The sequence below is a fragment of the Lactuca virosa genome, chromosome 7 (assembly GCF_052849685.1).
Source record: "Lactuca virosa cultivar CGN04683 chromosome 7, Lactuca_virosa_CGN04683_v6, whole genome shotgun sequence".
Taxonomy (NCBI): Eukaryota; Viridiplantae; Streptophyta; class Magnoliopsida; order Asterales; family Asteraceae; genus Lactuca; species Lactuca virosa.
The window spans coordinates 106,698,663-106,723,663 of NC_136432.1; the positions used below are offsets into that span (position 1 = coordinate 106,698,663).

Consider the following 25,001-nt stretch of genomic DNA (forward strand, 5'->3'; position numbering starts at 1 on the left):
AATAAGCGGGGGTTAAAATAGTAATTTGGGCAGCACTTCGGCTCTAAATATGACTTTCTTCGTTGAAAACCGGGAGTTTTCTTGAAAACCGGGCTCTGCGAAGGTAGAGCTTCGAAACCGAAAAGATAAATTTTTCAGGCTTCTCGGGAATCTCGGGGCGTGTTTCGGGTGCTAAAAATGATATCGGGGCTTCGGGGGATGTCGAGATAGTAAAAATATTGAAAAGGGGGGTGAAAGTGGCAAATTTCTCAAAATACCCGGGAAGGCTCGCATGGCTCCTATTTATAGGGGAGGAGGTCGGAAGGCTCGGATCCGAGGCTAGGAAGCGAGAGGCACGTATGCGAGGCTCGGACCAGCTGGCAGCAGGGCGAGGCTCGGAAGGACACCTGCGAGCTTCGGATTGGTCGGATGACGCGACAACTCTTCGGTTCGGGCCAGCACTTCGGACCAATCAGCGGGTGACACGCGTACTGCGGTCCTATCAGCAGCGAACACATGTCCGACACGTGTAAGCCTCGCATGCGAGGGTGACGTGTCCAAAGATGACTCATGCGAAATTTCTCGAAAATTGTGTCAAATCTTGTAAAATCCATAACTTTCTCATACGGGCTCCGTTTTTGACGTTCTTTATATGCACGCGTAGAGAAAATTATGGTCTACAACTTTCGTTTAGACTTCGTTGGAAAATTTTGAATTTATTTTTATATTATTATTTTTAACAGACTGGGACTGGTAAATCCGTTAAAAATTCATAACTTCTTCATCCGACGTCCGTTTTCGTCAGACTTTTTACCGTTGTACTGCTAATGACGAGACCTTCGATTTTTGTTTAGGTTGTGTCGGCTAAAAATCACTCGATCTAAAATTCGAGTTTTTAGCTGTCTACTGCTAAGCTGAAACTTAGAAAAATCATAACTTCCTCATACGAAGTCAGATTTTGGCGTTCTTTTTATCGAACTTCTCGGTTTAACGAATACTACGACTTTCATTTAGATTACTAAGGCTAAAAAGTAGTTTATCAAAAACTCACTTTTTACGTCATTCGGCGCCGAGCTGGTTTTGTCGCGGATCTTCGATTGGTCATAACTTCTTCGTTATAACTTGGATTTCGACGAGGTTTTCGCCTACATGTTTCTAACGAGATTATCTACAACTTTTAATAATAAAATTTTACTTATTTCAAATTTTATATTTTCGCTAAATTTCACTATTTGGCTTTTAATTGGAATCTCATAAGACTTCCAATATTTTATGAGTGATTCTAAACATAGTTTTACTTCATTTCTAGTAAAAAACACTATCTGTTAGAACTCAACACTCAATTTCACATAATATTTGATAATATTATTAACTTTTCAAATTACATAACACGATTTCAAAACGTGTATGTTACAGTTCTCCTTTTGATGAATGAAGCGAAATATACCGAACGTTCGGTACAATTCGGTTACCGAAAAAGTCGGAAACGAAATAGACCGAGTGTTCGCTCAATTTGGTTGTTAAGTTTTAATGAGGCAAAAGCGAAAGTGATACTTATGGAAGCGAAGATGGTTTCGGTACAAATTCAGCTTCATCATTCCTAAGCCTTGGAGTATTCTATTGAAGGTTGCTTCAGGCAAGGCTTTCGTGAATATGTCAGCCAATTGATCACGGAGCACACGAAATGAATTTCAACGTTACCATCTTCCACATGATCCTTGATAAAGTGGTACCGCAATGCTATGTGTTTAATATTTGAGTGTTATACTGGGTTGTGACATATTCGGATTGCGCTTTCAGAGTCACAATAGAGTGGGATTCGCTTCATGTTTAGGTCATAGTCTCTTAACTGACTTTGAATCCAAATGACCTGCGAAGCACAAGATGCAGCGGCTATATATTCAGCTTCGGTTGTGGACAAGGATACACACGTTTGTATCTTGGTCTGCCAGCTGACGAGTTTGCAATCCAGAAATTTACACCCGCCTGTGGTGCTTTTCCTATCTAGACCACATCCTCCTAGATCGGCATCAGAGAATGCTTGAACGAAGACTCCTGATTTCGCAGGATACCATATGCCGAGAGATGAGGTTTGCTTTAGGTATCGGAAGATGTTCTTAACTGCCACCATGTGCGGTTCGCATGGATTGGCTTGAAACCTGGCACAGTAACAAACAGAAAACATAATATTTGGTCTGCTAACTGTAAGATACATTAGAGACCCTATCATTTGGCGATAGAGCGTCATATCAGCAGCAGGTTTTTCCAGAGATGGTGTTAGTTTCATCCCGAATGCCATTTGAACCTTCACTCTTGAGTCTCCCATCATGTCGAACTTCGCCAGTAAAGTCTTTGTGTAGGCCTCCTGATTGATAAAAATGCCTTCTGGTCCCTGTCTTATGTTCAATCCAAGAAAAAATTTAATTGGACCCATTGAACTCATCTCAAATTTTGTCTCCATCAACTTCCGGAATTCAGCTGTTAGGCTAGAATTTGTGGAACCAAAGATGATGTCATCGACATAAATTTGGACAATCATTTAATGGTCACCCTCTTTCTTACGAAATAAGGTTGGGTCAACCGAACCTTGTTTAAACTTGGACATTTTAAGAAAACGAGATAAACTTTCATACCAGGATCTAGGAGCTTTCTTCAGACCATATACGACTTTGTCCAAAATATAGCGATGGTTGGGATACTTTTCATTCACGAAACCCGGTGGTTGCTCAACGTATACAGTTTCTTCTAGTTCTCCGTTCAGGAAAGCACACTTGACATCCATCTGAAATACTTTGAAGTTTTTGTGTGCTGCATATGCCAAGAAGATTCGAACTGATTCTAACCTTGCTACTGGAGTGAAAGTTTCTTCATAGTCGATTCCTTCTTCCTGACAATATCCTTTCACCAAAAGTCTCGCTTTGTTCCTTATGACATTCCCTTCTTTATCCATCTTGTTGCGAAACACTCATTTCAGACCGACTACAGATGCATCAGGTGGTGTGGGAATCAATCTCCAAACATTGTTTCGTTCGAACTCATTGAGTTCGTCTTGCATATCCTGAACCCAATCAGAGTGTTCGAGTGCAGTATAAACTGTTTTCGGTTCTACTTTGGAGACGAACGAATTAAACATGCAATATTCCACTTGAGACAATAAAGCAGTTTGCTTCGCTTTCAGTTGAGAGCGTGTAAGAACTCCCTTAGATGATTCACCATAACTTGACTTTTTGGATGATCTCTTTTCCATTTTGTGAGTGGAGGGTAGGATGGATCATAGGCAGGATCCAGTTCAGCATTGACTTCCTCTTCAAATTCTGATTGTACATCTGAATTATCATTTGTATTTTGATTCTCCCCCTCGAATGATGAGATGGTTTCAACATCAGGTTCAGAATTCTCCCCCTCGAGTGGACTTTCATGGGTCATGGTTGGAGATGGGTTCTCCCCCTAGAAATACGAATCGGATTTATTTGCCATAGACGAACCCTCCCTCTGCAATGGAGTGCTTTCTGTTAAAGGTTCGCTTGAGATTGGAGGTTCGCTTTCCATTTCTTTTGTGGCATCATTGATTATATTCTTTATTTCATCAACTTTATTATCTGCTGCTTTTGCTTCAGAGTGGATAGCCTTCTCTGGCTCATCAAAAAGTATCATGTATTCCTCATATAGGTCAGCTGTTGGAATTGTGACTAGACTTGGTGTTGGAAAGATGTCTCCCGTCTGACTTTCGCTTGATTGATTCTTCTTCAGGTAGTTATCGTCAAACGTGACATAATAGGTTTCTTCTATTTTCTTGGATCGTTTGTTGAGAACCCTATATGCCTTGGAGGTCAGCGAATAACCCAAAAAGATACCTTCGTCTGCTTTCTCATCGAACTTGTTTCGGTTTCCTTTGGAATTAAAGATGAAACACCTGGAATCGAACACATGGAAAAATTTGACGTTAGGTTTGCAATTATTTAAGATTTCATATGGAGTAAGAGTAAATTGCTTATTCAAGAAGGATCGATTTTGAGTGTAGCAAGCTGTGGCGATAGCATCAGCCTAGAAATACAGAGGTAAGCAAGCGAAGCTGAGCATGGTTCGGGCTGCTTAACATAAAGATCGGTTTCGTCTTTCAACTACTCCATTCTGCTGTGGAGTTTAGGGAGCAGAAAAGTTGTGAGTTACTCCCTTTTCAGCTAAGAATTCTTCAAACTCTTTGTTTTTAAATTCCAGCCCATTGTCGCTTCTGATGTTACGAACCAACTTGCGCAACTGAACTTCCACTTGCTTTATAAAGTTCTTTAGCTTTGGAGTAGCCTCTGATTTCTGTTTAAGAAAATATACCCAAGTGAAACGGGAAAAATCATCAACAATAACAAGTATATACTTCCTACCACCGACACTCTCAATTGTCGAAGGCCCACAAAGATCGATGTGTAGCAGTTTAAGAGGTTCAATAATCTTTGTGTTTACCAGAGTTGGATGACTCTTCCTGCTTTGCTTCCCCATTTCACATGCAGCGCATAGATGATCCTTATCAAACTTCAATATGGGAAGACCTCGCACATGATCACCAAGAACGAGCTTGTGGATATCTTTAAAGTTAAGTAGCGAGAGTCTTCTGTGCCATAACCAGCTCTCATCAGAATGAGCCTTTGTTAACAAGCAAACAACAGGCTTCCCTCGTATCGGATTCAGATTTAATGGATACATCTCTCCTTTTCATTGTGACTTTAGTAGAACTGTTTTCGCTTTCTTCTCTATGATCTATGATCCTTCATCATCGAACGAAACCTTCAGGCCAGTCCCCACAAGCAATTGGGAAACACTAATTAGGTTGTGTTGTAATCCTTCCACATAGGAAACTTTACGGATTGAGAAATCTCCATTCGTGATCATGTCGTAGCCTTTTACTGTGCCATAAGAGTTGTTTCCGTACTTGACACATCCACCATTTTTGAGAGCACGAAACTCCCTTAGCTATTCCTTCCTCTCTGTCATGTGAGGCGAGCAGCCACTATCAATATACCATTCGTCGTCAAACTGCTCGTCACGTATAACCTACGAAAGTTAAGCAGTTTTAGGAACCCAAAGTTGCTTGGGTCCTGGTGAGCCTTTTACAGAACAAGGAAAAGCAATAGAAAGATCAAGCATATACAATTGTTTTATTAAAGTGGTTTCGTCTTTCCTTTTAATGGTGAAAACCTTGATTTTGTTATTCGATTTGTTTGAATCATTTTGTTTTTCTTTATGTTGATTCTTAACAAATTCTCTCTTATCCTTCCTAGGGTCAATGGTCGTCTTCTTTGTTTGAACTTCAGAATTTGAGACAAGCTTTCCCTTCCCTTTAACATCCTTGATAGGAGTTTTCTTTGGTTGAGAGTGAGGAGGATTGGGTTTCTCAGAGAACCTTTTAGGAACTGATGACGTATGAGCGAACCTACCATTTTGTTTCTGTGAAGCACAGGAATGACAGTGTGAACATTGTTTGGGTTTCGCATGTGAATGTACTTTCGTCTTTTGGTTGGAAGCTTTTTCTTTACGTACATAATTGGAGTTCTGGGATTTCCAAAACTGCCTCCTCTCGTTGAGATTCTTCTGATATCTCCTGTTTCTCTGACGTTTCTGTTCAGCAAGTTGCTTGGAAGATTTATGAATATTAACATTCGGTATCGCTCTTCTTGCATCTGCTTCGTTCTTCACTGATGAAGATCCGCTTGTTGTCTTCTTAGGTTCGCTTTGAACCTCCTTTGTACCACTTGTACTTGCTTTGTCAATGCTTGAAGGCTTATTGATCAGCTTAGCCACATATCTGCCTTTGACTCTCCACGAGGTTCGTTCCGACAAGCCTTTTGTTTCATCGACATTGTCGATTGGGGCTGACCAAAAATGATCATCACAGCCATCAGCGTTATCTTCATCTACCAAGGCTGTTTGCTCAACTGTATGATCCTTAGTAATTCCAGTGATAGTGTACACTTGATTTGGTACGGTTTGTACCTTTTGGTATACCACAACCTTCTCTTTAAAGACTTTGACCTTTTCTTTAGACAATCAAGCGAACTCAACCGAGTTTTCGGATATAAGGACATTTGTCGGTTCAGGTTCGGTTTTAATAAATTCATATTAGTCAACCTCGTCCTCTACAGATATTTCACTCATGTCATTGTCCTCATCAAATTCAGATGTATTTTCAGCAATATCTTGTTATCTGAACTCAACTTAGAACTTTATGAATCAAATTTTTGTACAGTTTCGGTCTTTATTTTCAGCCTGTCATTTTCATTCAGTAAATTTCTTAGCATGTCCTTGTGGTCTTTGGACTTAATAAATGACTCAATTTTGTCCAGTCCAATTCTGTAGGCTTCAGAAGTTTCTTCTAATGAAACAATTGATTCACAATTATAGCAATCAGCGTCTATTTCGTCTTCCTTTAATTCAAGGAAAGGCAAAATCATTTTGTGAATTTTGTTTCCAATCTCACAATCTAAGTGCAACTGAGTAATATTAGAATAAATCGTTTAGCAATCAAGCAAAAAATATTCCTTTGTTTCAAAAACTTTAAATTGTCACGTTGCAAAAAAATCAATTCATCTCTTGCCCTAACCAACTCTAATTCCTTCTTCTCTATCCATATCCTTCGCTCCTCACTCTTGGAAGACACCCTGCTAATTTGATCAGTTAGGATAGAATTCGTGAGGCGAGTTTGTTTTAGGCTACCACTTAAACTATAGAAGGTGAATTTTAAATCATTTAATTCTTTTTCATAGTTAGATACAGGTATTTTGAGAGATTCAAGGATGGAATTTACCTTCTTGATCAACCGATCACACTCGTTGATCTGCTCTCCAAATGGTTTAGCGGTAAAGCATTTGTCTTCCCTTTCCTTCGCTTCATCACACCCGCCATCTGTAGTATAGCCTCTCATTTGTGACACACCAGCTGTCACCATCAGACATTTTCCAGCAAACTCAGAACATTCTTCCTTCACAACAAATGCCCTTCCATGTGTGGGCTTGCGAACTTCTTCATCTTCCGAGTCAGTAGACCAAACTTCTACTCCACCGAAATCGTTCTCTGTGACATCGTCCTGCACAATCAAAGCAAGCATAGATTTATCACTAGTTTTCTTCTTCTTGAATTCCTCCAGCTTACGCTTGAAGTAAGCTTCATCATCTTCTCCCTCTTTCTTCTCATTCAGCTTTCGTAACATGCAATCCTTCGCCAAATGATTCTGCCCGTGACAGTAGTGGCAGTCATACCCAGAGTTACCAACTAGCTTTCCTTCTATCGTATCTTCTTCCTTCTGAGGAGTATTTTTGTTCTCCTCCATTGCCTTCTCGGAACTATAACTCCCTTTCCAATTTCGGTTCTTGGCAGAAGGGAATTTCTTCCTTACGATCTGCATGGGGTTAGACACCATTTGAGCATACTCCTCACTAGTAAGATCACATTCTGAGAGATCAGTCTCAGGTTTTTCATCGGCCATGGATTTATCTTTAGCCACAAGTGCCAATGAACCAAACTAGAAACAACTTTTGAGTCTTTTGTCACAACACTTTGATGTGACTTGAGTATTCCTACGAGCTTTGCCAACGAGTAAGTCTTGAACTGTTCATGTGCTTTAACATTTGAAACGACCACCATCCATTATGGTCTTAAACCATTATTAAAAGTGACCTTCTTCTCGATCACCTCTCTGCCAATTCCGTGCTTAATCATTTTACTGAGAAGATGGTTGTACCGATTGAACGTTTGAATAAGACTTTCCTCAGGCTTTTGCTTGAAGTCACCGAACTCCGAACGCAGAAGAGTTTGGATGGAATGTTCGAGATCCTCATCGGTTAACCCTTTCCCAGATCTCCTTTGCAGTAGTAAACGTACTCACCAGACGAAAAGTATCAGATTGTAAAGCGAATCTGATCATCCTCATAGCTTTTACATTGATGATCAGTTTGTCCTTCTCGTCTTGAGGGACTTATTTCACATCTATCATTAGATGATTGTACTCTTTCTGTGTCTTGATGGTTCTGTTGGTTCCGGAGTGAACGAAAGGAACCAAAGTAATAGCCTCCAAGATCAAATATTTGTTATCTTCTGAGCCGAGAACATAGTCTTCAAAGTGAAGAGCCCAGACTTCATATTCATGAGTATATAGGATCGGAGTCCTTGTGGTCGACCCAATGCTATTAGAGATGTTTATGGGATTGGTTTGAGACTCGTCGAGAGACATGATGATTCGATCTACTTACCTATCAAGAATCAGACTTGTAAAGATTGAGTTAGGGTAATATCGAGATCTAGGAAGAGTGTCAATAAAGTGATATGACGGCTCCAATGGATTCGATAAAAGCAGAAACCCTAAATATTTTCTTCAAACAGAAGAAATGTGTATGATTTACACAGCCTCCTGCTCTGATACCAATTGATGAGACTAAATCTCTTTAAGATCGATAAGATTCTTAACAAGCAACTCAAGAACACAAAGTAAATAAGAACACAAGATGAATCAAACTGATGTCGAATGATTAATAAGCCACAACCTCAGAAGAACTCTATTAAGAATTGCTACTGTAGAGGTGTGGTAGGGTTACAGTAATGATATGAATGACTACTACATACACGGTGCATGCATGCACTATATATAGATACTATAACCCTAATAAATGACGCCTGGACAGGCCCAAACCGTATACAAAAAGGACTAAGATAAAAAGCCCAATGACGCAATCTTCTGTACCCAACACTTAGAGCTTGCTTCTTCTGAAGCTCTCATGGATCCAGAATCTATTTCCTCCACTGCTGTAATTGAGATGTTTTATCAGATGGGATACACCGGAGGCCTATCCCTATTGTCAAAGTTCAGGAAACCCTTTCTTCCTCCCATGTGGAATGAGCTGTCCACTCTCCTATTCATAAGTTTTTCTGAAAGAGTTGCAGGTTCAGACAATGCAAGTAAGATGTTCTATACTCTTATTTATGGTCTCTTCCAGGGTGTCAATCTGGACTATGGTGCTATTCTCTGGAATCAACTCATCCAAATTACAGTCTCCACCACTTGCCACACGAAGATCTCTTGTGCTCGCTTTTGGTCAATAGTGGTCAATCATGCCTTGGGCCAGTTCCAAGTTAAATTGATGCATGATTCTGTCATAGCTGCTATTCCGATACTCCAAACGACTATGTTTGTGATGTCTGACCCCAGGAATTTCACATTTATCGGGTCCATTCCGGAGGAAATGTTGGTGAAGGTTCCTCATGATAATGTGATTGTGAACGAATATCAGAAGTTACCTTCATCTGGTGTTCTTACAATGTCGGATGATTTATGAAAATTGATTGATGAGGGAAACAAATCGAAGAGGGGAGGCAAACGAAAAGCGAAAGTTGTTCCTTCTGAAACAGTTAAAGCCCCAAAAAAATCAAGAAGCAAGCCAAGAAACTGAGATCTCCATCTACGGTTGCTCAGGAGGATTCGGAATCAAGAACTGTCTCGAAAATACGAGAGGAGGCTACAATTCAGCATGAATAATAAGACATTGCTGCTACTTCAGAACCAACTCCTACTAAATCAATTCCGAAGGTATCATCTCCAACACCTTCTGTTCTTTTTTCAGATGACTTTCAGATAAACACTCCACCATCCTTACCTGTCACAACTACCATTCCGATCTCCTCCATCTCTCCATTGCCACCAAAGATTTCTATTGGAATTTCACTTCCTCATATCTCTGTCCATCTATCCTCTCCCATCTATATAGATTCTACTGCTCCTCCTACTTCATCAGCCACTAGTACACCAGAAGTCCATGTTACCAAGTTCGTCTCGGAGGAGGTACATACTTCAGGCATTCATGTCAACATATCTGATAGGGGGAAAATGTCAACAATGGTGTCAATTCAGCACAGGGAACATCTCCTACTTCTCCTTTTCATGAGGAAGAAGAAATCCTATTTGGAGATGATCAGGAGCCGATATCCAACATCATTTTCAGCCCCTTCACCATAAACCAAAATAGAGATGATGATGATGCCCCAATGACCAAAGGCAAGTTTAAAAAGCTTCATGAGAAACTAGATTTTCTTTTAGAGTCTTCCAAATCATCATCTTCATCCAACTGGGAGCACATGTTGTCATCCCACAGGGGTACTATCGAGATGCTGACAAAAGAGAACTCAAAAGTCCTTGAAGAATCTACCAAGGTGATTAAAGCTTCTGAAAAGACCCTTTCGGAAACGACCGCAAAAGTCAAAAAACTACAACAAGAGGTCACTAACTTTATGGCTGAATTCAGAACGACGTCTGACTCCAATACCGAAGCCATGAACAAAGTCATTGAAGGCTTTCGCACCTCGTTGAAAGCTGAGAGGGAGGCTCTATCTGTTATTCGTTTAGACATTAAAGTTAAGAATATGGAACTCACCTCCCCTGTTGTTTCAAAGATTGAAAAGCTGCAGGCGGACTAGGCAGCAGAAAACAAGATCATGGACGAGTTGGCTGAGAAAACTCAGAAGGCCCAAGTCTTTTCTTTCAAACTGAAGAATGCTACAAAGCATATTGATGATCTTGAGAATGAGAAGACTATTTTCAAAAGCTATGCTTATGAAATAAATTAATATCTGCTAAGGCTTGTGGAGACTCGTGACTCTTTGTTCACGGTTTTAGTTCGACAACACCTTTCAGACAAACATCAACCAGTCTTTGCGATGCTCAATCAAATTGAAAGTGTTTCGGCAAGCGGAGCTCTTCCAAAACAAGTAGAGACAAAGAGCCCCAGCCAAAGCAAACGAATGAAGAACAAAAGCCAAAGACTCAAACTGATTAGAAGGGTAATGAAGCTTCTGCATCAACGAAAGGTAAAGAGAAAATGGTTTATGATGATGAGGAAGAAGAAGAGCTTTCTGCGTCTGAGAAGCTAGTGAGAAAGAAGCGTGACAAAGAACTTGATGATCTTCTGAATCTTTGAAAAGAGTTAGAGGCACAAGAAGTGGAGGCTAACAATGCAAAGATTACTCTTGAAACTCATAAGTCACTCTTTCCTCCATGGCCGATGGAGCAAATTTAGAATGAGGCCATTGACGAACCGAGCATCTATTGGCTTCAGCCTTCGGTCTCATTTAAACGGAATAATGATGCGGAATCTCAACTTGATTTTCCCATCACACCTAAGGCCTTTCTGTTTCGTTGCTTTAAGAGTCAAATCTCCTGTTCAGACTGAAGACTTTCTCAACATTCAGTTCAAGGGGTTCAGGGGAGCTAATCAAATCTTGGATAAGTTTACTCTGGCAGACTTGCCTTTCATGAATCCATACGATTGGATCTCCTTATTCTTGATTGCGATGAAAGATGAACAGAAATACGAGCCTATTGTTGCATATCTGAAGATGATGCTCATCTGCTACATTCTTCAAATTGAGAAGATGGATGTAGAGATTGCATGTGTTCTGAAGAAAAGGCCAGTTTTGAAGCCAGAAGAGGAACCAAAGGACCTTCATAAGCTAAAGGTCGGAAAAATCTAAAAGGAGCACTTGAGCGTAGTGTACAACCGAAAGGAAGGTGAAACAGTTCAGAAGAGCATGTTCTTTTTGCTGGACAGACATTTGTACTCTTTCGCTGGTCTAAAGAATATACTTACAATGACTAAAGTGTGCAAGGCGAACTCTACTGTAGATCTGAAGTGCTTTTTGGATATGATCATATGGTACCTGGTGGTCTGAAACACACTTCTGAACTTGATGCCAAAATTATTCAGCGTGCAGAGAAGACAAAAATGAAGACACTCCTGAATTTGACACAAAGGGAGAGATCATTGGGTCTAATAGTATTGTGTCAAATGTATGCATATATATTATAGTTTATTTTATTCCGGTTTGGGCCTGTCCATTCTCGGATTAGCTATCTAGTCCAGCCTATATATATTGTGTGCATGTATCATTAGGGTTAAGGTTTTGGTCGCCCTACCTAGCTCTCACAGAGAAGTTCTTTCATTGTGAACTCTTCGAGAGCTATTTTAATCAAAGCATTCGACACTCTTTTGATCTTTGTTTTCTTGTAATTTAATTCACGTTCTTTATTATAAAATCTATCGATCTTAATTAATGTTCCTACACACCTATCATACTAGAGACGTACGCCTTGCATACTCGACCACAAAGCACAACGTACAACAGCCTGATGCACAATCCTCGCATTAAGCTGAGAGTACCTCTTCGTACGCCCAACGTATTAGTCAGGAGTCCAAAACCAATAGTTTCCTCTTAATAGGTTAAGTCAAGATGTCCAAAACATAGATCTGGTCCCTATCCAAGTTCTTAACCAATAAAGTTTCCAACTTTAATCACAAGCACAACTTAATGGGACTTAACACCTAAAGAAAGAACTAAATAAGAGCTTAATACATGCATGGACCAAAGTCTTTCATAAAGTTTCCATTTTTATGAACAAATGTTCTTATTGAAGCTTAGATATAACATCCACTACTTCTGGAGTAGATTAAAAGCTCACTTTTTCATCAAGGGACTTAACAATGCCAAAGAACTCCATAAAATAGATCCAACCACAAAGATCATCAAGGTTAAAGCTTTTTACCTTTGGAAGCTTGCAAATGGAAAGATACTCCTAGATCTAAAAGCTCAAGCCACACCTCCAAATGATTCTCTTTTTCTTTTTCTTCTCAAGACACCCATCAAGCACATACCAAGCTCAAAATCACCAAATTGCACTCAGGGTTCAGTTCTGGGGTTAAAATGGGTGGAAGCTAAAGGTATTAAGGTTTGGTGATGAGAAAATCAGCTTAAATAGGGTCCAAAGCCCTAAAATAGGGTTTTCATGAATCTGGAGTACGCCCCGCGTATCCCGGTACGCTTAGTGTACTCCTCTTAATGATCGCGATCCATCTCCTTCGTACGCCCCGCATACACCGAGGTGCGCCCAACGTACTTTCCTTCGCATGAGTACGCCCCGCGTACTAAGCTTTTGCCTTAAACCTTGCAACCTTCTGAAGGCCATAACTCCCGCGTACTAGGCTTTTGCCTTATATCCGCAAAGAGGTTACGAGATGCTCTACACTTCTATCAAGTCATACTATCTTTAAGATTTCCCGAACAAAAATCCAATTTCCATAAAGGCCCGAGCTGACACTTTACCAAAATGCCCCTTGGCTCTAAAGCACAAACCGAACACCCTAATCATCTAAGTTACGTCACCCACACCCATATGGAAACGATTCGGGATAGGGCGTTACATTAAAAATGCACAAAAGGAAAAAAATAGTGATTAACATTTCCCCCATAAACTTCAATGGAATTTTCTGTTGAAGTAGACATGCAATAAAAAGACCATAAATATGGTTCGAGAGAATGTGTTCCTCAAACTTGAAAGATGCTCTTAGATCAAATTTTAAATGTCAATATGACAATTGTTAACAAAAATATATTTGATAAAATGATTTGGAATTGATTATCAGTGTAAAAATATTGTTGGAAAAGTTGTAGTAGAAATTATAATCAAATTCCAAAAAAAATGTTCAAATATGCGCAATCTATACAAAAATTAAGTTTGTTTTGTCAAGATAGAGGAATAAACTGGCATATACGAATAATTTTTAATTTTGATTTGTGTTTTATTTACACAAGAAGTTTGAAGAAAAATCAAGTGTTGAATAGGAATTAAAAACTTGAACAAATTTTCTACAAACTAAAAATAAAAAAAATAAAACTTTGATATTTTGCTAAACCATACCCATTGTTGTAAAAATATCGACTAGGTCTCGAACAATCTCTGATTGTCCCTAGGCGTTACCCAACCGACTAGAACATGCCTAACAATTAATCCATGCCTACAAAATGAGTGAAACAATAGCAAATGATGAAATTTTAACACATTGAAGAAGTTTTATCTCAATAAAAACTATTTTTATGAATAATTAGTGTTGTATTAATCATATTAACATATTTTGCTATCATATTAGCGTGGTTACGAATTTTGTTATGATATTAGTCATATTTAATATTTTAAAATTCAACGAATTACCAATTTAGGGACCCCACTTAATCCCCTGATTAATCGCCGTCTAGCCGATTAATCTCTTAACCCCAATCCACATGCTAGCTAATTTCGAACATTTTTTACAACCCTGACCATACCAAAAGAGTAATGATACATCAAAGATGCAAGATCTTGGCCTTAAAGGACCGCAACATATCAAAAAGGTTTTGAAAAAAAAAATCATATTTTTATCATATATGATATTTTCAAAATATGTTTGGATAAAAATTTTTAAAAATTTGTAGATATTTCTTGAGTATCAGATAAACATTATAAAAACCCAATAAAAGACAAAATTTTGAAATTTGAATAAAGATAGGGTTTCTTTGGTTCTTGATCCAAAAGACAGTTATATAACCAGGTATCTCTATAAAAACTTAAGAAAAAAAAATGTGAAAGATAGAAAAAAAATGCATGTAGGATGTGTGTTCAAGAAAAAAAAGTAAAAATATTTTTTCATCTGATATGTGATGTGTGTATTTCTTTCTGTATGTCTTTTTCTAGATGTGTTGCTCATGGGCGTATCTAGTTATATTGAGGGTGGGTCCTAGGACCCACCTATTTTTTTAAAACTTAGTATAAGTTATGTATGAAAAAAATTGGGAACTACCTTATAAATTTTTAAGGACCTGCCTTATAAACTTTGCCAAAAGAAAAATGGAACAAAATGTATGAAACCTAAAGTTTATATTTCAATCCATTTAAAATAATTCAGTGACTCAATCCGCTTAAAATTTAATCATTAGGCAATAGCCTAGTCCATTTAAGATTAAACAAAAAAAATGAAAAAAATAACAAAAATGCTTGAAATGTGAAACGTCGCTTGGGCTGAGGCGTGATCAACATCCTGAAGCATCATACAATGTTACCCTGATAATCGCTCCCACCCGGCCACCAGTTTCGCCCTATGTCATTCGTCGTCCGACCATCGCAATCGCCACCGGACCGCCGCCGCCGCTCCGCCAGACGCCAGCTTGCCACTAGTATTATTTATTCTCTCATTTTTTTTGGTTTCACTTATATAAGGAACCATGTGGTTTTTGGTTCTAGATTCGCCAGTGAGTGCTGCTTAAGAAAATCGAAAGGAACTAATGCCCAGTTCCTGAGTTTATGAAATGAAAAGAAAAGAAGAGAAAATAAAGTCAGGAGAGAAATGAAGAGAAATGAAAGGAAAATAAAATTTTCTTTTGCGTTCCTTAGATGGAGAGAAGTGGGAGGAAAATTAATCATTTTGTTCTTTCTTTCCAAATCCTTCCAAATCGGAGGAAAGTTAGGAGGGAAAAATGATCCTTCCATTTCCCTCCACTTCCTTCCTTTAATGAAACACGGGAACACCAATTTCTTTTACTTTCTTCTCATTTCCACTGATTACCTTTCTTTTCTCTCGTTTACTTCAACTCGGGAACGGGATGTAAGGGTTTGTTTGATACACCTTCTAACCGGGTCCAAAAGTGGATTGGGTTCAAAAATTTTGATTTGGCAAGTTTGATTTCGCTTTTAAAGAGTTGGACTCAGTCCATACTATTTTTCTTACCTGGACCCTTCTCCAACAATGAAGGACGGACACAACCCATTGGAAAGAAGTTGATTTTCCCATTATGCCCGAATACGCCTCCAAGAAAGAAACATAAGCTTTTGTTGTCTTCCCCTGTTATTTGCTCCACTCCACAGACGCATCCAAGCATTAACCATAATATGGATTCTTCATAACATGTTAACTATTAACTGAGACAAAAAAACGCCTAGTTGTACCTGATCCAAAGCTACAAAATGTATCATTGATCAAAGAATCTGATGATAAAAGTAACGAATATCATGAAGGAACAAATAATTCTTCTGAAAATATCTAACCACCTCGATTGATCTCACTTCCAGGTTTTTTCTTGAAGATATTCATTCAACCCCTTCAATCTGACATATTTCATTGTTGTGTCTTTTTACTCTATTACCCCTTTGGAAAACTAGGTTTCCCTAATGGGCTTGTCTTATAACAGCATGATGAGTCTAGTCGTAGCTTCAAACACAAGGATACTCATACTAAAGGTTGGTTTTTTCATAATTATGTACCATTTCTTGATTTCATAAGAAACCCAAAATTCCAAATCATGTATACATTTTTGTAAATCTCTCTTTTAGAGCGTGGGGGTGGAAATAATCAATGAATCAAAAGAGTGGAAGGGATACAAATAGAAGCTCAAACAATGGTCTGGACATAAAGAAGAAAAGGATATCTTTTTGTAAGACGAAAATACCCCTGGATGTTCTAACTCATGAAAACCATAAACACAAGTTTTATATCCATTAAAGGAAGTAAAAGGAAGGAAGATGGAAGCCGGGTCTTTATGGTGAAGCGAATAAGATTCCGGGTTCAAAGAATGAAGAGGACTAGATTGCAAAAGTTGAAGCCCTTATTGCTTCATATCCATATTTTTATTTGTTCATATGATTTCATGGGACATTATAGTTTTTCTCGAATGTGAAGTGATGATCCTGCGTCAAACTTGTATTTTGTGAGTGGTTTCGGATCAGATTCTCTGTTTGTTATTGTTATTAAAGTAAGTGTGCATTTAAGAATAATACCAAGTGGTTTATGATTAAATAATTGAAGTCACTAATGCTTTTGTTTGGTGTTGTTTTGGATAAAATTTTGTTTGGATATATTATTAAATCAATGAAGAAAATTCAAGTACTTTCTTGTAGTGTTGTTAAAAAAATGTTGTTAGAGGGTAATATAGTCATTTTGCACAGTCAGTCAGATGCAAAATCAAACAACAAGTTTTAGCCAGAAGTTAACTCAAACATAACTTCTAACCCAGTTAGAAACTATCAAACGACCCATAAGACTCTTAGGTATGGTGCATCATGTGGGGCTTGACATGATCGTGAGGCAAAAAGATAAATAAAATGAAGAGACATTGATAGAGAATGTGCATAAAAGAGAGATAATTGCACACCTTGTAAGAGTGGCACATCTGTGAGCATTTGGAAGAATCGACTTCTCAAAAAATGTTTGGCTCCTAAAACAAGGTGTGACGCATGATGCAGAAAAATATTTTCATCACAAATCAAAGAAAAATGCATGGCACCTCAACTCAAAGAAAAACGCATGGCACATCTAATTTAAAAAAACTACATTGTCAAGATGCTCCTCGTAAGTGTGTTTGGCACCTTGAATAAACGATTAGGTTCTCAAGGGTGGGATGGTGCGCTAAGAATGAAGCCAAAGTAAGGATGGCACACGTTGGTGAGAAATCGATGGAGATGTGTCAGACTTGTGGTGCAAGGAAAGTAGGAGTCAACTTGGTGACCAATGGAGGGGGTGGAGCATCAAGGGGAGGATGACGTTTTCTGAAGGGGCATGGCACACATGAGAATATGTAAAAAAAATGGTCGAAAAGGAGTTGGAGCATCAGGAAAAAAAGATGGTGCATCAAGGCTTTTATAAGAAGGATCTGTGGAGCATTCAGGAGAGGTGGCACACTTAAGAATGTGTATGGCACACTTGAGATGTGCATAACACATTTGAGGTGCTCCTATGTCTAGGTTGTTACCCTCGCCCCTCTAAGTGTATTACCCTTTTTAATTAATAAGTTATTAATTCATCATATAAGGTAATTACACATTTAACCTCCTAAGAAATCATGCATAATTGTTATCATCTTTTAAGAGAATATTACTTGTCAAGTTACTCATTATGAAGACATGCAAATTATTTATAACAAATTAACTATTTTACATCAATATACAATATCATGCACATATCATCACAACATCATTATGACATATCACTTCAGATATCCTATTCGTTTAACACACCCTTCACGATTGTGCCTATCTCTTCCGTAATAATCGCGGTGTTCCATGTCATTATTATTAGTGTGCTTCGTATCCTTCTGGGCTAGTTTGTTTCGTTTTTTACTTGAGCTGTTCTCTTGTCGATTTGGAGTAAACGTTTGAAAGGAAACAAAATCGGTTAGTGTTCTTTTTGTGGAAAATTTTTCTCTCCATTGTTCATCTGTGGCCACTAGGTGATAGGCGGTTCCAAGGGTAGTGGTAGGTTTCATTGGCATGGTTTCAGTTTAATGGTGTTAAAGTCACTATTTAGACCCATTAGGAACTTTTTTAACCTCTCTTTTTATTTTGCTTGGTTCAATCGCTTTTCTATGTCGCATGGACACTTACTACAAGTGCAGTGTGGAATCGATGATAATTGAATCTTGTCCCAAGTACCACACAATTTAGTGTAATATACTGAAACTGACAGATGTGTTGTGGTGAGGGATAGTTTTAGTTCATAAGCTCTTAGTGTACTCTGTTTGCCTAATCATTCTTGAATATTTGACCATATCTCGGGTCCAATGTTAGCCTATTTTACGCTACTTATGATGTTCTTTTCCATAGACTTGGTAAGGCATCCTTTCACCATTGTATCGCATCTCATCAAAGCCATGTAATCTGGCCAAGTTTCTTCTAGTTTCTCGATGGTTCCATTGACAAAACCACCTTTGTTTTTGGCGAACAAGAAGTTAAGCATCTCCTCTGGTTGCTGTAATTGTTGTCTGTAAGAACATCATTAACCTAAATTTGTCTTGGATATTCAAAAGCATGGATGTAATATGGTGAGTTGGTTTCAATGGTATTGCCATCGTTTTTTGTTCCTCATGATTGTTCTCCTACGACTAGGGTGAAGCCATCAATTGGGTTTTTTGAGACAGATCAGACCCGCTCTCATATCATAAAGAATTTGAAACGGTAAAAACATAACTCATTCCATTCAACATAAAGGATTAAAATACACCAAAAATAAACAAGATAAACGAAACAATGGATAAACTAGGAAATCAAATAAACTACGAGACTTGGTGGATAAGGAACCTATAGATTTCTTTATAATAAGCGTGAAAAAACAAAGCTATACTATTTTCTGTTTTATTGAGAATTTGTCTAACTTTACTTAGGATATATCTTAGCCGAGAAATCAAATATTCTCCTACATTTTCTTCTTACTTATCTTGCTACTTATTAGATCAAGACAAATATCAAAATCAAGAGAAGGGATTAAGAAAGAGAATTTGTGGTATCTTCATGTCATAATCTTATATGAGTAGGAAGATAAGTAGGAGGAAAAAATAAGAACATATTAAATTTGATAAGTAGAAAGAAAAGGTAGGAACATATTAAATTTTTCATCTTAGACGGACCCAGTAGATTAATCCTCTTTTACGCTTGATTCCTAAGACATCCTATAAGTATTGCTTGTTTCTTCGGTTTGATCACATATGGATTTATCAATAATTACGAATATACCCAATTTGGGATTCCTTTTGAGTCTCATTAGATTTCTTTATCAGTTTGCCCATTTAATCATACCGACACATCACTATAATTGCAATTTCAAATGCTTAATACAAAAATGGCCCGCAACGCTTTATCATGGATCGAAAAAGTCTATTTTATGTGTGAAAAACGTCGAGAAAACGAAATGTTTTTATTATTTAATCATCAAAGTCTAACAAAGAAAAAAGTTTAGATTGTTAGGAAATTGCTTGGAACTAACGAACAATTTTTTAAGGTGTGTTCTTTAATTTATATCCATGGAATGATCACCTTTCTTTAAAGAAAAAACAGTTAAAATGACATATGACCAGGCCAAAAGTAAATCTATAAAACCCAAACTACACTACTTTTAACCATTAAAATCGAGAACATCAAAAAATGGTGAACAAATCATTACATCGATCCCAAACTTCTTTGAGGTTCTTTGAAATCGTTAGGGAGTCTTTCAAAAGCACAAGAAGAAACGGGAAAGTGCTGGGTCCAATCCTAGTTCTTGTGTTTGTTTCATTTTCCCTGATAGATTTTGCAGAGAAGTATGTGCTTGCACCTGTTGTCAAAGATTTTGTGTTACAGTTGGCTGAACACCCGAACATGGTTCAAGATTTCACTTACAATATTGATCAAACCATTTATTCTAGCGCACTCAATGATATTCGTGAAATTGTCCTTGTCAAACTCTTGATCAAGGCCAGTTCCTTTATCCTCTCACTAACTTTCTTGGTTGCTCTAGTTTCTTCTTCATCCGAAGCTGAAACTGCAAAAGTATTAGACCCAAAAGACCTTAACTTGATAATCTTAAAAAGATGGAACCGACCATTAGTCAGTAGCTTTTACATGATTTTGCTCACTTTGGGCATCTTCTTTCTTTACTTCATTGCTATTGGCATAACCACCATTTTGGCAGTAAATTCATGGGCACTTCTGTTCGCTGGAGCAATCACTCTTTCGATCCCAGTTTGTTACTTTTACATGGTTGCCCTTTGGATTGTAAGTATAGTTGTTTCTGTCTTAGAAGAAGGGTTTGGCGGGCTTAAAGCAATTGGGAGCGCTGTTGAGCTTATTAAAGGAAAAAGATTACAAGCGTCACTGATGATGGTTGTATTTTCTGTTGCATATGGTTTTGTTCATCAGATAGGTAATAACATTGGGAGCAACAATTTGAAAATGGGCACACAGCTTGCTATCGGGATTCCTTTGACAAACGGACTCTCTTGCTCGTTGACACTCTTTATGTTTGTGGTGTATACCGTTTTCTACCATGAATGGAAAACAATTCATGATGAGAAGGAGCGCAAAGGCTTTTATCTTCCAATTGCTGATGGTGAAGCTTAGTGTCATATTTGTTACCCCTTTGATACAATGTTGTAGTAAATAAAGCCGCACATGCAAAAGAAACCAATAATTTGTTTGTACTAAAATTGCTAATTGTTGTAAGCTATACGTTTTTTTATATTTGTAAAACTAATAATTTGTAGTTGCTAAAAACAAATACAATAATTTAATAGATCTTGTATTAAAAATTATTATGTTGAATCCCTTTTGTAATCCTGCTTGTGGGATATATTAGAACAAGAAAATTGCTTCACTGGTTGGCTTCTCTTAATTCTATCTGGGTGTAAGTGTACAGGAAGAACACAAAACAAAAAACCGATGTTTGAATGATGTTTTATTTGTAGTGTTGAAAATGAACTACTTATGAATGTTAAGATCGAACGAGTGATAGAGTGCTTTTGAAAAATAGGTAAAAGAAGAGGTAAACTTTAAAATACATGACTTTTATGTTACTTTGTTATATCTAATGCAACTGGAATTTTTAAAAAAATTATCTTACTCTCTTATAGGGATTTTTTGTGCTACCACATGCAAAGATTTCTAGTTCCACCACTGGAACACCAAACAGAAAACCGAAAGCAGCATTGAAATTGTACCTGGACCAACTTTGTGAAAATGTCCATCTAGCATCCCGGTCATAACCACTTTCACCTATGTCTCAGATCAAATGAAGTTGTTAAAGGGTGATCTAAATTTCTCCATATGGGAGTTATTTGGTTAATTACTTTCCAAGTTATTTAGATTATTTCATACAGACTTTTTTCATACTGGAATGAAGTGTTATGACATAAGTATACAATCAACAAAGTAAACACATATATAATAAACCAAATTCAAAATAAATGTAAATACAAAAATCAATTCACAAGAAAAACATACTTGAATGTGATATACACAACATAATACAAACTCGAAATTGTAGAGATTGAGGTCTGCTTTGTAGTGTCCTGAGACATAAATCTCACTGGTAGGGATCTATTTAGAGGATACAACAATCTAATCAAGATTATATGTTGATTATGTCGAAATTCTCCATGTTCCTTGATTTCCCAGAAAAACGAGAAAGGAAGAGAGAGTAGCCTTTTTTGTATTTTGTGTTCAAACTTTAATCTGCCAATTGATCATCTATTTATAGGTTGTCAAATAGTAGTTAAAACTGCTAACCATCATACCTGTTTAAACCCGAATTTAACTGCCTATTAACTGCCAAACAGTTAATTAACAATTAACATATTTTAGTAATTAATAAAATCAATTTTGGAACTTATTTATAAAAACTAATTAATTAGTCAACAGAACCACTAGTTAAATTTAAGGCCAAGCCTAGTGGAAGACTAAATTAATAGCCCAATACCACAATTCTAGCCCAATTGCATTTTTGTCTTACTTTATCTATTTAAGAATATGCAGAGATAAATACTTAGAAAGCTAAAGAAGGTTCTTTCTTTGTCCTATGTGGGATAATGATATTATGCTATAAGCAAAGTTCCAACATGAAGTAGTATAACATTTTGAGCCGAGCCAATTATTTTCATTATTTTGACCGAATGATCATACACATATATATTTGAAAGAAAAAACACTTTTTATCATTCATATCTTAGAAAGATGATAGAAGCACATACCAAAGGAGCAGATACAAGAACATAAATTATAGAGTGTGTACGTAGTATTGATACTCAATAAGTTCCTAACAAAACTAGATAATCCCGCTCTATTTTTAGTCCATAGAAAAATGTTCACCTTGATTTGCTCAATAATCTTGTGTTTATTTGGTGGTCAGTTGTTGAATACTTTGTCATTCCTTGAATGACAAATAAACCAAAATGTGGAAAAGAAATTGTCATGAGGAATTTTTATTATGATATGGGATTCTTGGTTGTGTGGTGAAATGTCACACGACCCGTGTCTTTAATTAATGTGATGAAACAAAAGGTTCATTTTTTCTTTTTTCTCTAGGTCTTCAATCTACATTCTTTTCTTGTTGAACACTTCAAACTCAATTGCTCTCTATCTATCCGCTCATCCTTTTATTCATTGCACAGCTTCCTCACGTGCTTCATGAACTAACTCGACATCCACTCGACCTACAATTCACTAAAAGATGAGTAGTACAAGGCTATCCATTATATATAACCTTTGGCCCAACGATAAAGAGTGACATAATTAAAAGGTTGAGAGTTTTTTTGTGATTATGAAAATGGAAAAACCAACGAAATCTATGACATGTTGTAATCGGCGACATGTCACCATAGTGATTCGACAACAACGATGACATGTGGTCATAGTAGGTGTTCAACAATGTCATGTGTCTATTTGGTCATAAACGATGACATGTGGTCGTAGTAGGTGTTCAGAATACCACCAAGACTTCAACTCGAGTTCAGAAGTCAAGGATTTTAGGTGTAAGTTCTTTCCTACTTACTGATTAAGTGTTTCTTACTTTATTTGATCATTATTTAAACCTGTTTCTAAGGTTAGAAATCAACGATTTTTGTGTCAATTCTTTCCTTCTTGTTGGTAATTTGTTTCCATGATTATTATGTAAAGTTTCTAAGTTCATAAGTTGATTATTTGTTTCTTGGATCTATTTAATGCAGTTTCATAGTTTGTGAGCAATGTACAAGACACTACATATCATTGCTCTGTGTATGTATGTGAATGTGATTATTAACTGCTTGTTACTTTGTTCATGCCAATTTTTACTTTGTTCAGGTCAACAGGTCTTGATCAATCATATTTATGTAATTAGTCTGTATTATGTAACCAATGTGATCGTTGGTGTGCATATGTATGCTTTTATGACTTTAAGTGCTTCACTGCTTCTAACGCTTCTAACTTTGTTCAAAGTGTAAACTTGTACATTCTTTAAAGTTTAACCATTATACAAGATGTATTCTTATTATATAAATTTTGAAATCTTAGAATAACATAGTTAATGGTGGAAATTTTGAATACATATGTTTGTTATTGACTTAATTACTTGCTAGTCTTGCTTACATTATGAATTTTTTGTAGCTTATTACAATCATTTATTATAGCTACTAATTGGTTTCTTATGTAGCACAAGGTTGAGAAAAAATGTTTTAGGGGCTAGCACGGATATCAGATGGGATCATGCTACATACTTGGGTTAAATGCTAGATATCGCATGTATGCCGTTTATTACCAAATGATTATTTATCTTTTGGGTTAAATACAAGATATTGCAACATACACTTGTATATTTGCTTCTTATAACATCTGCATATTACCATATGGTTGCATAGTTTTTTGGGTTAAATGTAAGATACAACAACAAGCTTTTCATATACATGGTTAAAATAACATCCTACTTTTATTTCGTATTACTTATAGCGTTGTACTTTAAAAAATGTTCCTAATTATGGTTGTAATAAACATATAAATGAAACTACATTGCCATATTTGTATTTTTTTTTTTTGCATTCAGTGATTATGGTGTGCTGAAATAGGAAAAATTTGTGGCCTTTGATTCAAAACTCAGATTGAAGAACAATTGTCAGCCTTTATCGATTCAACTTACCCGGTAATTTGCCAAGTAATGCACCAAATAATTCTCAATTTTATGTTTGTAAGAACTTAGTTAAATATTTGTAGTTGACACTTTTAATGTGTACTATTAGACACATTTAATGTATTATTAGACAATGTTCATTAGTAATGTGTACTATTAGACACTTTTAATGTGTTATTAGTTTTATGGTTGAATTTCAATATTATTATAAGTTTAACGTAATGAGTTTATTTTTTAATATTCTGGACAGAAAAAACTAAAATTTTTATAATTTCTTGTTTTTTTTTAAAGACACTTAGTGACGGAATACGTACGGAAAATCAATCGGTAATGTAGGCAGTGGCGGACCGTCTTAGGGGCTGGGGAGGCCATGGCCTCCCCGCTTTTTGGTGTTCTAATACATGTATATACCCATCAATCTGATATTCAAGTTAAAAAAATAGTAGAATGACATCTTTGGCCCCCGGTTTCAAGATCATGTGAATATATATAATGAAGATAGAAATACCCGGTAACGAAATTTTCGGAAGATCACAAACAAAATCAAAACCAACCTTCTTTATTTAGGATTCTATAAAATAAGGAAACTTAAATTCTATAAAAACTCACGATCTAATCAAGATTACAACAACTTAGCCCAAGTTTGAGTTAAGAAAACTGAAAAGTTTAAACCTAAATCAAAAGTTTATTCCGGCCACCAGATTCCAGAAAACTTTTTCTCGTAACTAACCCGAAGAACATCGCCGCCCATTAAGGCCATTGCTGTTTTGTACTCTTTTCCAGTCG

General features: G+C 36.9%; 1 protein-coding gene across 1 annotated transcript; it reads left to right on the plus strand.

Moving 5' to 3' along the window:
- Positions 1-19,726: 19,726 nt before the first annotated feature.
- LOC145127025 (uncharacterized) lies at positions 19,727-20,680 on the plus strand. The gene has a single exon (XM_079062278.1). It carries the CDS (start codon positions 19,727-19,729, stop codon positions 20,678-20,680), a length of 954 nt encoding a protein of 317 aa, XP_078918404.1.
- Positions 20,681-25,001: the final 4,321 nt, after the last annotated feature.